Raw genomic sequence first — 16,297 nt, 5'->3', positions numbered from 1 at the left:
CTGTAGTCGGATGCAGTGATGAGCTGCCAAAATCTTAACCGGTTCCCTCCTCACCCCACGAGGGGGTCGTGGCCCACCCCCGCCCCTAAGAGCCAGAGGGACCTGCCGGTGGGCAAGATGGCGAGTCCCAGCGGTGCTTACCTGGGGCAGCTCCCAGGAAGCATCCGGCAGGTCCCTCTGGCTCCTAGGGGTGGGGGAGCAGGCGCTCCCCCCACTGATCACATCAAAAGTGGCGCCTTAGGCGCCGACTCCGTGGGTGCTCTGGGGCTGGAGCACCCACAGGGAAAATTTGGTGGGTGCAGAGCACCCACCGGCAGCTCCCTGCCCCGTGCCCAGCCCCAGCTCACCTCTGCTCCGACTCCGCCTCCGTCCCTGAACGCGCTGCCCCGCTCTGCATCTCCCCCCCTGCCCCCAGCTCACCTCCGTGGGCCTGAGTGCAAAGCTGCCGCTTGCTTCTCAGCCCTCCCAGGCTTCCTGCGCGAACAGCTGATTCGCGGGAGGAGGGGGCAGAGAGGCAGACCGGGCGGAGCGTAACTCAGGGGCAGAAGCGGAGTGGAGATGAGGTGAGCTGGGGCTGGGTGCTGCCGGTGGGTGCTCTGCACCCACCAAATTTTCCCTGTGGGTGCTTCAGCCCTGGAGCACCGACGGAGTTGGCACCTAAGACGCCACTTTTGGCTGGTTGTTATATTTAGAAGCCCTTTTAGAACCGGTTGTCCCTCCTCTGTGAGGCCTATGGACACAGAGAGGTCACTGAGGACACAATGACCCAAAGATAACTGACCGGTAATGTCTCAGTAAGGTCTCATGTGTTTGCCAGTCTTTCAGAGCTCTGACAATTATTTAATATATAGTGTAGTAATGCTCAGAGCCACAATCTGGATGAGAACCTTAACGTAATAGGCACTGATTACCTACCATCCATTCTAGGATTTTCTATGGTGCCCACAACCACAGTAACTAAGTGCTATGACAGCACAGAACAAGAAAGGAGTCTGGGAATCATTTATGCAATTGCAGGATTGCAATAAGGGGTTAGCTTCCAGTCTCTGGGGCCTCCCTTGTTTCCCTATCTTGCAACCCGAGGACTGAACAAAAAGCTTTAAGGCAAATGTTTTTACGTTTCTGAGAGACTCTGAAGAGCAACAATCTGACAAATTGCTCAATAAACCCAGTGGCCACAGATTCCAAGATTAAGCAAACTCCTCTGCCCTCCTGATCTCTTCCTTCTGAAGCTTCAGAAACGTTGGGCCTCATTCTCCATTGCCTTGCAGCTTGTGTAGTCATTTACTCCAGTGCAAAGTGAGTGCAAAGTAGGTGTAAAATGCTACCAGATCAGAATGGTAGTTTTTTCCATCCAGTCTGCACAGGTTCAAGTGATGAAAAGTTTCAGAGCTTGTCTACACTTGAAACACTACAGTGGCACACCTGCAGGGCTCTACCGGCTGTAGAGCTTCACTATCAACACCCACTACAGTGACTGGAGGGTTTCTCCAATTGGTATAATTAACGCACCTCCCTAAGAGGCATTAGCTAGGTCAACAGAATAATTCTCCCATCAACCTAGTGCTGTGTACACGGGGGTTAGGTCAACTTAACTCATTGATAAGGGGTATAGATCTTTCACACCCCTGAATGACATAGCTGTGTCAACTTAACTTTTGAGTGTAGACCTGGCCTCAGTTTGCTAATCATCACACTAACAGGCTTTTCTAGTAAGCAGGTTAGGGTAGTGGTAACAACTGGGGGCTAAAGCCAATTGACACAAGCATAGAATCCCCTATCATATTGGTGCTGAACGATACTAAGTACCGCTGAATACAATCTACTAGGGTTAAGATTGAGACTTGAATGTAAATATTTCCGGGGGAGTGTAATAGTGCATGGTCATCCAGCAGGATGTATAACCAGAACCAGTAAAATAACGGGATCAGTTACACAATGTAGTGTGGGGACCTTAACTCATGATCCTCATGACCTCTGTCAGAGGGGAAGAGATGTTTATTAATCTGGAATTTTCATGATAAATAAAAAGCATGGAACAATATAAAATCCTATTGCACAATTCTAATAGAGGACAAATTAAATGTTTAGTTTAAAAAAAACAGACTAACAATATTGTCTTTTTACACAGAACCTGCAGAACATCGTGCTGTTCCAAGTTCTATGCTTTGCTGGTGCACGTCAGCCTTGGTGCCCCATTGATCATCTTCATTATTTCAGCTCTGAGCCTTCCACACAGCTTTACTAACATCTAAATCCTGACCTGCAGCCCTCCCTGCCTCTTACTATTCCAGACAAGGCCCTTTCTGTGAACTTCAGCCCCTAGAATATACTAGCACATAGCCCCAGATTACCACCAAACACTATTTAAAAAAAAAAATGATAAGATGACATAGAAATCCTTATCTAAGGTGTATCTAATTCCATTTCCATGTACCCAGAGAGCCTGCTTTAAACATTCAGTTTATGTTCGGCAATCCTAAATCTCCCCAGTCCTGTTAATTAGGCACTAACTCAATCTCACACCAATTACAGGAAGACAAGGTGCAGAGACTGATTTATACAACATGGTTATACTTCAACAACAATCATTGCTTAAGAAAAGCCACATTTCCAAATCATGAACAAAAAATATTATTTCTGTCTTCTCCAGCAGGCTGACCTCTCCATCCAAGTATCTTCTCCCATTCCAAGATCATGGCTCTAAATGCTGATCATGTCCCGTCACAACCAAGACCACACACCATCCTGCTATTGTGGAAGCACAGCCAAATAGAAAAGGTCTTATTCTCACCCTATTCCCTTTCTGAACCCATTAACTCTTGCATCTACAAAGTTGCCAGTTGCTAATGTAACTAAGCCTATACTCAAATATTGCCAACAGTTTAGGGTAATATACAGAAGCCCAAGAGGAAAAGGCTGCCAAAAATTTTCAAGATTAAATTCTACCTGTGCTAAATCTTTTAAGACCTCTGGGAGCACTATTTCAATAGATATATTTAAAGGTGACTGGAAACAGACTAGCTGAGTGACAGCGTCATCTTGTTTGCACAGGAATAGCCCTGGCTCTTTCTGATGCCTGTAGACTGGCAAATCTAAACCCTCATTACGCTGAAATGTTGACATCCCAGAGTAGTCTATTTGGACTGACTACTCTGAAGACCTCTAAAAGGCCAGAACACAAGTTACCAGGCTCAGCTATGTTACATGACCACCCAAGATTGCCAGAAGGGCCCTAAAGACCAAATACATAATGAGTGCTCCACTTACTCTATTGTCAGGCATCTGCCATTTTAGGACAGCCCAAATCTTCAGCGATTAGAAAGGATTTAACAAGCCCAAGGCCTGGTGTACGCTGAAAAGTTAGGTCGACCCAGCTACATCGCTCAGAGGTGGGCAAAATCCTCAAAGAGGTAAGCCGATCTAACCCCAGGTGTACATAACACTAGGTCGAAGGACCTAGCTACCGCCTCTTGAGGAGGTGGATTCCCATGTTGCCAGGAGAACCCCTCCCATCCCGTATAGTAGTATCTACACTGAAGAGCTATAGCAGTGCCACTGCCGCTGTAGCATTTCAAGTGTAGACAATTCTTAAGTCATCCCCACTGCATCTGTGAGGCAATAGGCCAACCCATCACTATACAGAAATACTGAAAGTAAACCTTTATTCTATTAGGCTACAGATACCCGGTTTTGGGGCTGAGACACTTATGCAATATTCTTGTGCTGTTAGCAGCTAAATGTCCAAAAGTTCTGTGGATTGAAGGTGGCCCATCTTCAGTTTCCAGTGCCAGCCACCTAAAATGTCACTACTGAAAACGAGAGAATCAACATTTTTAGGTAAAAACCACAAGCACATACTTGGCTTGCAAATAGAGAGTACGTCAAGAAGCAAAGATATGGAAACAAAAACCCTCAGGAATTTAATTACTGGCCGGGAATCTGCTGACTGCCTGTTAATTGTTTGAGCTCCCAAACTGTTAAGTGACCACGCTACAATTTCTGAGTTCTCACCCCACATGAAGACATCCAAAACCATGGCAAATATATCCAGAAATGTGAGTGTCTTTAGGAAACCCTTTCTTTTTCCACAATCCTATAATAACTCAAAAATGAAATTTCCCAATCCTCTCCTTCCTGTCATGTTCATAGACAACTAGAGACCTTTGTTAGGCATTGAATTCATCTCCCTTTGAATTGTTTCCAAATGTTCAGAAGATGAGAAAAAGCTTCCTTCACATCTTGTTATCCTAATGAAATGATGGAGATTCTTTATTACTACCATTGTGGAAAGAACACCTTGCAGGAATGTCCTGCCAGGCAAAGGCCAGATGCATGTGTAAGATACCAAATACCTGTGTAAGAACTGCTCAGAAGGCTCCACACTCCAAAATTCTACTTCACAGTTCATTCAATTTTATTTGCTCCAAAGGGAATTCTGTTTATTGGAAGATTCTGATACGAGAGAACTGCTTTCTGATCCCCCCAGTGAAAACTGGCAAGGCCGGAACAGCAAACAGCCTGTGAGGCCAGAAGAAACACTGCCTTCTACATAACCACATGTCATGACAGAGCCTCTCAGCAAATTATGATTCTTTCGATAGCAAAACCCTCAGACTGGAAAACAACAGAAGAATAGAAACTACGGGATGAAAGCAAAAAGCCAATCTCCACCCAAAGTCTTCTTCCTAGCTATATAAAGGCAGCAATAATTGGTAATGGAGAAAATGACAGCAGATGCCCCAGAGGTGTCTTGTGAAATGCCAACTATTCCCTCAAGATAAAGAGAACAGTACAAGGTCATTTCTTTTGGGAGGAATGCTTCTTTTCTCAGGTAACTTCAGAGAACAAACCTTTGACTCTTGGTGCATAAAGCACAGGTTCATTTTCTATTATGGTTGAAAATCTGATGGAGAGAGGACACTACTACTTTGTTTACCCTTTCTTCCCTTCTATATAGCCAGAACTGCTAAGTCCCAACATCTAAAAATTACACTGCCCTCTGCTTCTGGAACTGTAGTGGACACACAAAAATAATTTCTAGGCCAACATTTTTCCACTAACTACTAGTTTTAAAATGATCAAAAAGGAAAGGAAAGTCTGCACGATCCTTCTGCTAAGATGACATAATTTGGAGAGCATACAACCTGGGACTCAGATGCATCGAGATGACTTCTTTATTCAGCCTTTCCTGATGGTTACAGTCTTCAGAGACCAACAGAAGCAAAACAACTCTTTTTAAAGTATCACAATAAGCAAAACGCCAAATTTCATTTGAATTTATTTTGAAAAATCTTGTCCCTGCTCCAATTTCAGTGCTCAAAGACAAAACTGAAACAAGGTCAGGTTTGTTAGCTAAACTTACCAGAATTTAAGTGCCTACTGTAGAGTGACTCCTAGCAGCTATGAATAAACACTCCCCATAGGAACCACATTAAGAAGGTAAGTCTGATGATTGAAAAAGGCTAGAAACAAGAGTGTTTTAGCTTCCCTGAAATATGGTTTGGGCCTCCATTCATTGTGACAGAAGAACATCTGGCATTTTATGTAGTAAGCATAAACCCAGATCCTGATCTCCATTACACTGGTGTAAATCTGATAACTCTGTCTTCAACTGAGTTACACCATTGTAAATGAGATCAGATTTCGGCCCCCACTCTCAGGGCTAATGCAATCAGGGGAATCTCAAGTAGGAGTACAGAAGTTATTATAACTATGTATTTGGCACTGGTGCAACCATTGCTGAAATAGTGTGTCCAGTTCTGGTGCCCACAATTCAAAAAAGATGTTGATAAATTGGAGCAGGTTCAGACAAGAGTCACAAAAATGATTAAAGGATTAGAAAACATGCCTTATAGTAACAGACTCCAGGAGCTCAAGCTATTTAGCTTAACACAAAGAAGATTAAGGGGTGACTTGGTTACAGTTTACAAGTACCCAAGTGGGGAACAATTATTTAGTAATAGGCTCTTCAATCTAGCAAAGAACGGTACAACACAATCCAATGGCTCAAAGCTCAAACTAGACAAATTCAGACTGGAAATAAAGGCATAAATGTTTAACGGTGAGGGTCATTAACCATTGGAACAATTTACCAAGGGCTACGGTGGATTCTCCAACACTAATTTTTTAAATCAAGATCGGATGTTTTTCTAAAAGAGTGGCTCTAGGAATTATTTTGGGGAAGTTATTTAGCCTGTGTTATACAGGAGGTCAGACTAGATGATCACAACAGTCCCTCTGACCTTGGAATCTATGAATCGACATTGCTTTTTAATATACAATCAACTCTGCTAGAAGGACACCACATTTCCTGAACAGAATTTTGTTAAACCTTACATTAAGCATTTACGTTTTTAAGAAACATTTTTGTATTTCAATTAATAAAAAGAGGAAAACAGTTTCAACTAGTGTCACAGCTTTTCCTTGACATATAAATGAGAAAGTGTGCGCTATAGTATAAATGTCCCCGAGGCTTCAATTTACGTAAGAACGGCCATACTGAGTCAGACTAATGGTCCATCTAGCCCAATATCCTGTCTTCCAAAAGTAGCCAGTGCCCAATGCTTCAAAGGGAATGAATAGAACAGAGCAATTATCAAGTGATCCATCCACAGTTGTCAAGGCCCAGCTTCTGGCAGCTGGGACACCCAGAACGAGGATGCATCCCTGACCACCTTGACTAACAGCCATTGAAGGACTGATCCTCCACAAACTTATTTAATTCTTTTTTGAACCCAGTTTTCTTCTGGCCTTCACAACTTCCCCTGGCAACGAGCTCCGCAGGTTGGCTGTGTGTTTTTATTTTATAAAGACTGATCAAGTAAGATGCAATAACAACCTGCAGAAGTAAACGATTTAATATTTTAACATTAAAATATTCTCTTGCTTACCGAAAATTTCTCCATTTTTGGCATATTCTGTCACAAGGTACAACATGCTTTTGGTCTCCATCACCTGTTGATGGAGAAATTGCACATTAGTTTAGTTGGAGAAAGATAAAAACTACATAAACACAGCTATTCCAGCCCTTCTCCCCCAGAGGAAGTCACTTAAGGTCTCATGCCTGCAAACACGTAGACAGGTGCTTAAATTTAGTCACGTGACTAACTTCAACAGGGCTACTCATGTGCTGATGGTTAGCCAAATGCTTAAGTATTTTGCTAAAATTGGACCCTAAATGACAACTTAGATTTGATTCTTCGTCCCAAATAATAACTATGAGAAGCTGACAACTCCAAATGCTAATTGAGTGAACAGACTTGGCCTGAAAGTGGTTTGCACTTGAGCCAACATGTCTGAGTGACTGTTCTGCCTAACTCCTTTTCTGACTTGCTGGAAAATGATTAGTGTCTGTGGACAGGAAAGAAGCCTGAAGCCCTGGCTGCCCTCAGTCATGGTGGAAAAAACAATGCAATGCAAGTTTGGGAAAGACTGGCTAATCTGATAAATCATGAAATTCCATTGATATCATAATGCAACTGTGCGCAGTACAGTACTGGAACCATCACATACCCATTTTCACCTTTCTGGAAATTTTACAAATAACTTCAAACTTCTTTCCTCAGACATCTGTAGCCCTGATCATGTTTGAGTAAGCTTTCCCACAAGAATAGCCTGCTCTCAATTTGGAAATACTGGGAAAAAAATCTACATCTCTAAATTTGACATAAAAATGTCTGCGCTGTCCCAAACAAGGGGATTTCACTAAAGAATTCAGGACATGAGCTTACCAAGAAAATCTACCCCCAAAAGGAAATCTTCCTTGATTACACTGCAGTTTTTTTTCCTATGCATCACCCTAGCTTAATCTTTTAAGCGCTCCCTCAATAGCTCATTACACAAGTAGCAGGACCAAAAACAGATTGAAAAACTGTATTTTAAAATAAAAATAGTCATTTAGGATTTTTTTCTCCAGCAGGTTATAACAATTTGAGCGTCAGTCACATTTTGGACCTCAACTGTTTTAACAAACCTGAGCACTATAATTTGATAAACACACACCAACCTGAGTAAGCTGTGGGCACAGCCTTCTTTAATCATGATTTTCCGGATTTTTATTTATTCACAACCTTGAAACTATTGCAACAGTTTCTAGTAAATAATTGTTTTTGAATAAATGTGTTTTTCTTCTTAGGTTTTACAATACATTTTTAACATGTTGTAGCCATGCTGATCCCAGGATATTCAAGAGACAAGGTGGGTGACGTACCATCTTTTACTGAACCAACTTCTGTTGGTGAAAGAGACAAACTTTCAATCTACACAGAACTAAAGACGACACAGCTGAAGACGTGCTCTGTGTAGCTCAAAAGCTTGTCTCTTTCACCAACAGAAATTGGTCTCGTAAAAGATATTACCTCACCCACCTTGTCTCTCACATATCTAACAGAAAATTATAAAACCCACATGAATTACCCAAAAGATTTGATATAGCTCTACAGATAGAACGCAATGGCTAATCTTCAGAAACTCCAACCATATCTGGATCCTTATTTAATTGTATAAAGGTCCAGAGTACATTTTGCCTGTAAATTTTCTTTTTTGAAAAACAAAAAAAGTATGGAAAGGTTGGTTTTTAACCCAACACCTGGAGGAGACAGGAAACGTCAATAATGTATTTTCTACACTAGAAAGCCATGAATTTGGTCCCCATTACACGCAGCACCCTCAAATAGGGAGCTCTGAGACTCATATCGTGGACATACTACTATGATGGTTGGTTATAAACTGTTCAGGAAGGACAGGCAGGGCAGAAAAGGTGGGGGAGTAGCACTGTATGTAAGGGAGCAGTATGACTGCTCAGAGCTCCGGTACGAAACTGCAGAAAAACCTGAGTGTCTCTGGATTAAGTTTAGAAGTGTGAGCAACAAGAGTGATGTAGTGGTGGGAGTCTGCTATAGACCACCGGATCAGGGGGATGAGGTGGATGAGGCTTTCTTCCGGCAACTCGCAGAAGCTACTAGATCGCACGCCCTGGTTCTCATGGGTGACTTTAATTTTCCTGATATTTGCTGGGAGAGCAATACAGCGGTGCATAGACAATCCAGGAAGTTTTTGGAAAGCGTAGGGGACAATTTCCTGGTGCAAGTGCTAGACGAGCCAACTAGGGGGGGAGCTTTTCTTGACCTCCTGCTCACAAACAGGGAAGAATTAGTGGGGGAAGCAAAAGTGGATGGGAATCTGGGAGGCAGTGACCATGAGATGGTCGAGTTCAGGATCCTGACACAGGGAAGAAGGGTAAGCAGCAGGATACGGACCCTGGACTTCAGGAAAGCAGACTTTGACTCCCTCAGGGAGCAGATGGGTAAGATCCCCTGGGGGACTAACATGAAGGGGAAAGGAGTCCAGGAGAGCTAGCTGTATTTCAAGGAATCCCTGTTGAGGTTACAGGGACAAACCATCCCGATGAGTCGAAAGAATAGTAAATATGGCAGGCGACCAGCTTGGCTTAATGGTGAAATCCTAGCGGATCTTAAACATAAAAAAGAAGCTTACAAGAAGTGGAAGGTTGGACATATGACCAGGGAAGAGTATAAAAATATTGCTCGGGCATGTAGGAATGAAATCAGGAGGGCCAAATAGCACCTGGAGCTGCAGCTAGCAAGAGATGTCAAGAGTAACAAGAAGGGTTTCTTCAGGTATGTTGGCAACAAGAAGAAAGTCAAGGAAAGTGTGGGCCCCTTACTGAATGAGGGAGGCAACCTAGTGACAGAGGATGTGGAAAAAGCTAATGTGCTCAATGCTTTTTTTGCCTCTGTCTTCACTAACAAGGACAGCTCCCAGACTGCTGCGCTGGGCATCGCAACATGGGGAGTAGATGGCCAGCCCTCTGTGGAGAAAGAGGTGGTTAGGGACTATTTAGAAAAGCTGGACGTGCACAAGTCCATGGGGCCGGACGAGTTGCATCCGAGAGTGCTAAAGGAATTGGCGGATGTGATTGCAGAGCCATTGGCCATTATCTTTGAAAACTCGTGGTGAACGGGGGAAGTCCCGGATGACTGGAAAAAGGCTAATGTAGTGCCAATCTTTAAAAAAGGGAAGAAGGAGGATCCTGGGAACTACAGGCCGGTCAGCCTCACCTCAGTCCCCGGAAAAATCATGGAGCAGGTCCTCAAGGAATCAATCCTGAAGCACTTACACGAGAGGAAAGTGATCAGGAACAGTCAGCATGGATTCACCAAGGGAAGGTCATGCCTGACTAATCTAATCGCCTTCTATGATGAGATTACTGATTCTGTGGATGAAGGGAAAGCAGTGGATGTATTGTTTCTTGACTTTAGCAAAGCTTTTGACACGGTCTCCCACAGTATTCTTGTCAGCAAGTTAAAGAAGTATGGGATGGATGAATGTACTATAAGGTGGGTAGAAAGTTGGCTAGATTGTCGGGTTCAAGGGGTAGTGATCAATGGCTCCATGTCTAGTTGGCAGCCGGTGTCAAGTGGAGTGCCCCAGGGGTCGGTCCTGGGGCCGGTTTTGTTCAATATCTTCATAAATGATCTGGAGGATGGTGTGGATTGCACTCTTAGCAAATTTGCGGATGATACTAAACTGGGAGGAGTGGTAGATACGTTGGAGGGCAAAGATAGGATACAGAGGGACCTAGACAAATTGGAGGATTGGGCCAAAAGAAACCTGATGAGGTTCAATAAGGATAAGTGCAGGGTCCTGCACTTAGGACGGAAGAACCCAATGCACAGCTACAGACTAGGGACCGAATGGCTAGGCAGCAGTTCTGCAGAAAAGGACCTAGGGGTTACAGTGGACGAGAAGCTGGATATGAGTCAGCAGTGTGCCCTTGTTGCCAAGAAGGCCAATGGCATTTTGGGATGTATAAGTAGGGGCATAGCGAGCAGATCGAGGGACGTGATCGTTCCCCTCTATTCGACATTGGTGAGGCCTCATCTGGAGTACTGTGTCCAGTTTTGGGCCCCGCACTACAAGAAGGATGTGGATAAACTGGAGAGAGTCCAGCGAAGGGCAACAAAAATGATTAGGGGTCTGGAACACATGACTTATGAGGAGAGGCTGAGGGAACTGGGATTGTTTAGTCTGCGGAAGAGAAGAATGAGGGGGGATTTGATAGCTGCTTTCAACTACCTGAGAGGTGGTTCCAAAGAGGATGGTTCTAGACTATTCTCAGTGGTAGAAGATGACAGGACAAGGAATAATGGTCTCAAGTTGCAGTGGGGGAGGTTTAGGTTGGATATTAGGAAAAACTTTTTCACTAGGAGGGTGGTGAAACACTGGAATGCGTTACCTAGGGAGGTGGTAGAATCTCCTTCCTTAGAAGTTTTTAAGGTCAGGCTTGACAAAGCCCTGGCTGGGATGATTTAATTGGGGATTGGTCCTGCTTTGAGCAGGGGGTTGGACTAGATGACCTCCTGGGGTCCCTTCCAACCCTGATATTCTATGATGGGCACATTATATGTAGATAGATTAGAAAGACAATGTTTTTGACATGCTAATGTTACTTTTATCTACTTACCTATCTATCAAATGTATTTCTAATGTGCCAATGACAATAATATCTAGGAGGCAAACATAAAATTAAAAGTTGCATTACCTTTGTCTGTAACTGTCCTTGCTTCCCTCCAGTCCCTAATTTAACTCCTTCCCACTCCTCTCTCTCCCTGGTTTTTCTTTTGTCATTCATTTAGGAGATCGTGGTGAATCTTACTTATGCTAGCTACTAATTTTATCCCCTAACATTTGCCTCTATTCTATGAATCACAAGTTGATTTTAAAAGGAAATGCCAGACTATTTCCCATAACGTGAAATTAAAGCTAAACAAGACTTTGCTGAATCAAGCCCTTTGTCTTTATTCAGTGGAATAATGCTGTCACCAAAGAGTTGATCCTTTATGTGAGCAATCCCATTGCCTTCACAGGGCTGCAGCATCAGGCCCTCAGTTTGAATGCAAAGGGGTTTTTTCTTTTGTTTTATTTTTTTGGTGCCTGCAATTTGAGTTAAACATGTTTCTTGCATGACATTTCAAATACAAAATCAGATGAAGCACCATTCATGAAATAAGTTGGCCTAAATTTACTAAAAAAGTTGTTGACAGGGAAGTTAGGCCCAAAATGTAGGTTCTATAATATAAGGATTTATATTCAGATCAAACTCTTACCCTGCAATGCCAATAACCCAAAATGCCAGGGCACCATGTTAGTATGAACAACAGAAAATGAAAGATACTAGAAACAAATGTGAAACTGACTGATCTATTTTTACCATCCAATTTAAGTGAAATGCAAAAAGAATACAACATAAATAGCGAAAAGTAAAACAGATTTTTAAGAAGTCTTTCAGGTCTAGAGTTCGATCATCCGGGTTCCTCAAGTCTTGAGTGGGAAGTGAAAAACTTAGAAGACGTGACAGCTAATATTGTTCTCTGAGCTCATGCAGTCCTCCCACACTGAAAGAGCCCAGCAGAACGTGTGGAGGCAAACAATGTCAGAGTCCGGGAAAGCAGAAAATGAATGCGAGGACAGGAGGGACGAGCAAGATGAGAGGTTAAGAGCTCTTTTAACTTAGAGTTTACTTAAAACTAAAAATTAAGAATTAACAACGAACTAACAATGAATGAGCTGAACCTACCAAACATGGTGGGTTGCCCCATTATAGGGCCTCAGCCTTAGTCCTGGTCTACACTACAAGTTTAGGTCGAGTTTAGCAGCGCTAGGTCGATTTAACCCTGCACCCATCCACACAACGAAGCCATTTTTGTTGACTTAAAGGGCTCTTGAAATCAATTTCTGTACTACTCCCCGATGAGGGCACTACCGCTGAAATCGACATTGCCGGATTGAGTTTGGGATAGTGTGGACGCAATTTGACCATATGGGTCTCCGGGAGCTATCCCAGAGTGCTCCATTGTGACTGCTCTGGACAGCGCTTTCAACTCAGATGCACTAGCCAGGTACACAGGAAAAGCTCCGGGAACTTTTGAATTTCATTTCCTGTTTGGCCAGCATGACGAGCTCATGAGCACAGGTGACCATGCAGTCTCAGAATCGTCTCCAGCTTTCATCCAGACCACACCACACGATCCATTGTTTACAGCCAAGCTCTACGACACAACCGCATTTGCTCCAACCCCTCAGACAGAGACAAACATCTACAAGATCTCTATCAAACGTTCTTACAAACTACAATACCCACCTGCTGAAGTGAAGAAACAGATTGACAGAGCCAGAAGAGTACCCAGAAGTTACCTACTACAGGAAAAGCCCAACAAAGAAAATAACAGAACGCCACCAGCTGTCACCTTCAGTCCCCAGCTAAAACCTCTCCAACGCATCTTAAAGGATGACCCACCACTCTCGCAGATCCTGGGAGACAGGCCAGTCCTTGCTTACAGACAACCCCCCAACCTGAAGCAAATACTCACCAGCAACCACACACCACACAACAAAAACACTAACCCAGGAACCTATCCTTGCAACAAAGCCCGTTGCCAACTGTGTCCACATATCTATTCAGGGGACACCATCATAGGGCCTAATCACACCAGCCACACTATCAGAGGCTCGTTCACCTGCACATCTACCAATGTGATCTATGCCATCATGTGCCAGCAATGCCCCTCTGCCATGTACATTGGCCAAACTGGACAGTCTCTACGTAAAAGAATAAATGGACACAAATCAGACGTCAAGAATTATAACATTCAAAAACCAGTTGGAGAACACTTCAATCTCTCTGGTCACTCGATTTCTGACCTAAAAGTGGCAATTCTTCAACAAAAAAACTTCAGAAACAGACTCCAACAAGAGACAGCTGAATTGGAATTAGTTTGCAAACTGGACACCATTAACTTAGGCTTGAATAAAGACTGGGAGTGGATGTGTCATTACACAAAGTAAAACTATTTCCCCATGTTTATTACTGTTCCTCACACGTTCTTGTCAACTGCTGGCAATAGCCCACCTTGATCATCACCACAAAAGGTTTGTTTTCTCTCCTGCCGGTAATATCTCACCTTACCTGATCACTCTCATTACAGTGTGTATGGTAACACCCATTGTTTCATGTTCTCTGTGTATATAAAATCTCCCCACTGTATTTTCCACTGCATGCATCCGATGAAGTGAGCTGTAGCTCAGGAAAGCTTATGCTCAAATAAATTTGTTAGTCTCTAAGGTGCCACAAGTACTCCTTTTCTTTTTGCAGATACAGAGTAACACGGCTGCTACTCTGAAACCTGTCAGAATCGCAAAAGAGCTCCAGCATGGACCGAACGGGACGTACTGGATCTGATCGCTGTATGGGGAGATGAATCTGTGCTATCAGAACTCCGTTCCAAAAGACGAAATGCCAATACATTTGCCAAAATCTCCAAGGGCATGATGGACAGAGGCTACAACAGCAACCCGCAGCAGTGCCGCGTGAAAATTAAGGCGCTCAGGCAAGCCTACCAAAAAGGCAAACAGCTACTCCGGATCAGAGCCCCAGACATGCCGCTTCTATGATGAGCTGCATGCAATTCTAGGGAGCGCCCCTACTACTACCCCACCCCTGTCTGTGGACACCTGCAAGGGGGGAGTCTCACGCAACAGGCATGAGGATTTTGGGGTGTGGAAGATGAGGAGGAGGAGGATAGCGCACAGCAGGCGAGCAGAGAAACCATTCTTCCCGACAGCCAGGAACTGTTTATCACCCTAGAGCCAATACCCTCCCAAGGCGGGCTCCTGTACCATGAAGCTGGAGAAGGCACCTCTGGCACCTTCATCTGTACCTTTATAAATATAATACATGGTTTAAAAGCAAGCATGTTTAATGATTAATTTGCCCTGAAGACTTGGGATGCATTCGCGGCCAGTACAGCCCCTCCTTTTAAATGGCCAACCCAACGGGTGCTTGGTATGGGAAAGGAGGGCGCTGCTGTTTGAAACCATTCCCACATGTTATGAAGATTGAAGAAACCGAAAGACTAACTTACCATGGCTGCCTGCATCTGAATTCTGTTGCCCGGCCCTTTGTGTGTGATCTCTCACACCAAACTGGCAGACCCTCAATATAAGAGGCAAAACGCGACCTTGTAGCGAAAGCACATGTACTATGTAATGTTAACAGCTTGGTTCACCGTGAAAGTGTCTACCCATTGTTCTCTAAAATGTCTTTTTAAATACTATTCTCCCTTTTTTCCTCCCACAGCTGCAAATGTTTCAATGCTCCCCCTATCATCTCCGTCCCAGAAGCTAGCACCCTCCTCCCCAAATCCATCCATGGAACAAGGAGAAGCATGCCTAACCCTGGACTCCAGTGACACAATGGGTTAGCACACAGTATTTTAGGGGGGAGGGATAGCTCGGTGGTTTGAGCATTGGCCTGCTAAACCCAGGGTTGTGAGTTCAATCCTTGAGGAGGCCATTTAGGGATCTGGGGCAAAAACTGGGGATTGGTCCTGCTTTGAGCAGGGGGTTGGACTAGATGACCTCCTGAGGTCCCTTCCAACCCTGATATTCTATGATAAGGCGGAAAAAAAAACCCACATTCGTGATTAAGATGAGAGATTGCGGGAGCAAGAGGAGAGGTGGCAGCAGCATGATGAGAGGAGGCAGGATGCAATGCTGAGGCTACTGGGGGATCAGACTGATATGCTCTGGCGTCTGGTGGAGCTGCAGGAAAGACAGCACGAGCACAGACCACTGCTGCAGCCCCTGTGTAACCGCCCACCCTCCTCCCCAAGTTCCATAGCCTCCTCACCCAGGCGCCCAAGAACGGGAGGTGGGCCCTCCGGGCACTCCACCCCAGAGGACTGCCCAAGCAACACAAGGCTGGCATTCAGTAAGTTTTGAAGTGCAGTGTGGCCTTGTCCTTCCCTCCTCCCTCATCCACCACCTCACCCGGTGCTTCCCTCCTCCCCCACCCTTCCCAGGCTACCTTGGCAGTTATCCCCCTATTTGTGTGATGAAGAAAGAAAGAATGCATGATTTTGAAACAATGACTTTATTGCCTCTGCAAGCGGTGATCGAAGGTGGGAGGGCGGTTGGCTTACAGACTGAACCAAGGGGGTGGGTTTTCATCAAAGAGAAACAAACAGAATTGTCACACCGTAGCCTAGCCAGTCATTAAACTGGTTTTCAGAGCTTCTCTGATGCGCAGCATGTCCTGCTGCGCTTTTCTAATCGCCCTCGTGTCTGGCTGCACGTAATCAGCAGCCAGGCAATTTGCCTCAACCTCCCACCCCACCATAAATGTCTCCCCCTTACTCACAGATATTGTGGAGCACACAGCAAGCAGCAATACCAATGGGAATATTGGTTTCGCGGAGGTCAAACCGAGTCAGTA

At 44.4% G+C, this 16,297-nt stretch overlaps 1 protein-coding gene across 1 annotated transcript in view; it reads right to left on the bottom strand.

Moving 5' to 3' along the window:
• Positions 1-16,297, bottom strand: part of SIK2 (salt inducible kinase 2) — a 123,274-nt gene that overhangs the window by 87,248 nt on the left and 19,729 nt on the right. Inside the window, exon 3 of the mRNA XM_074936916.1 lies at positions 6,894-6,957. Coding sequence (XP_074793017.1) covers positions 6,894-6,957 — 64 coding nt within the window. The remainder of the gene's footprint in view (positions 1-6,893; positions 6,958-16,297) is intronic.

This window comes from Natator depressus, chromosome 22, assembly GCF_965152275.1.
Source record: "Natator depressus isolate rNatDep1 chromosome 22, rNatDep2.hap1, whole genome shotgun sequence".
Lineage (NCBI taxonomy): Eukaryota > Metazoa > Chordata > Testudines > Cheloniidae > Natator > Natator depressus.
Note: the sequence above shows the minus strand (reverse complement) of the source record. Positions and strands in the feature narration are given on the sequence as shown.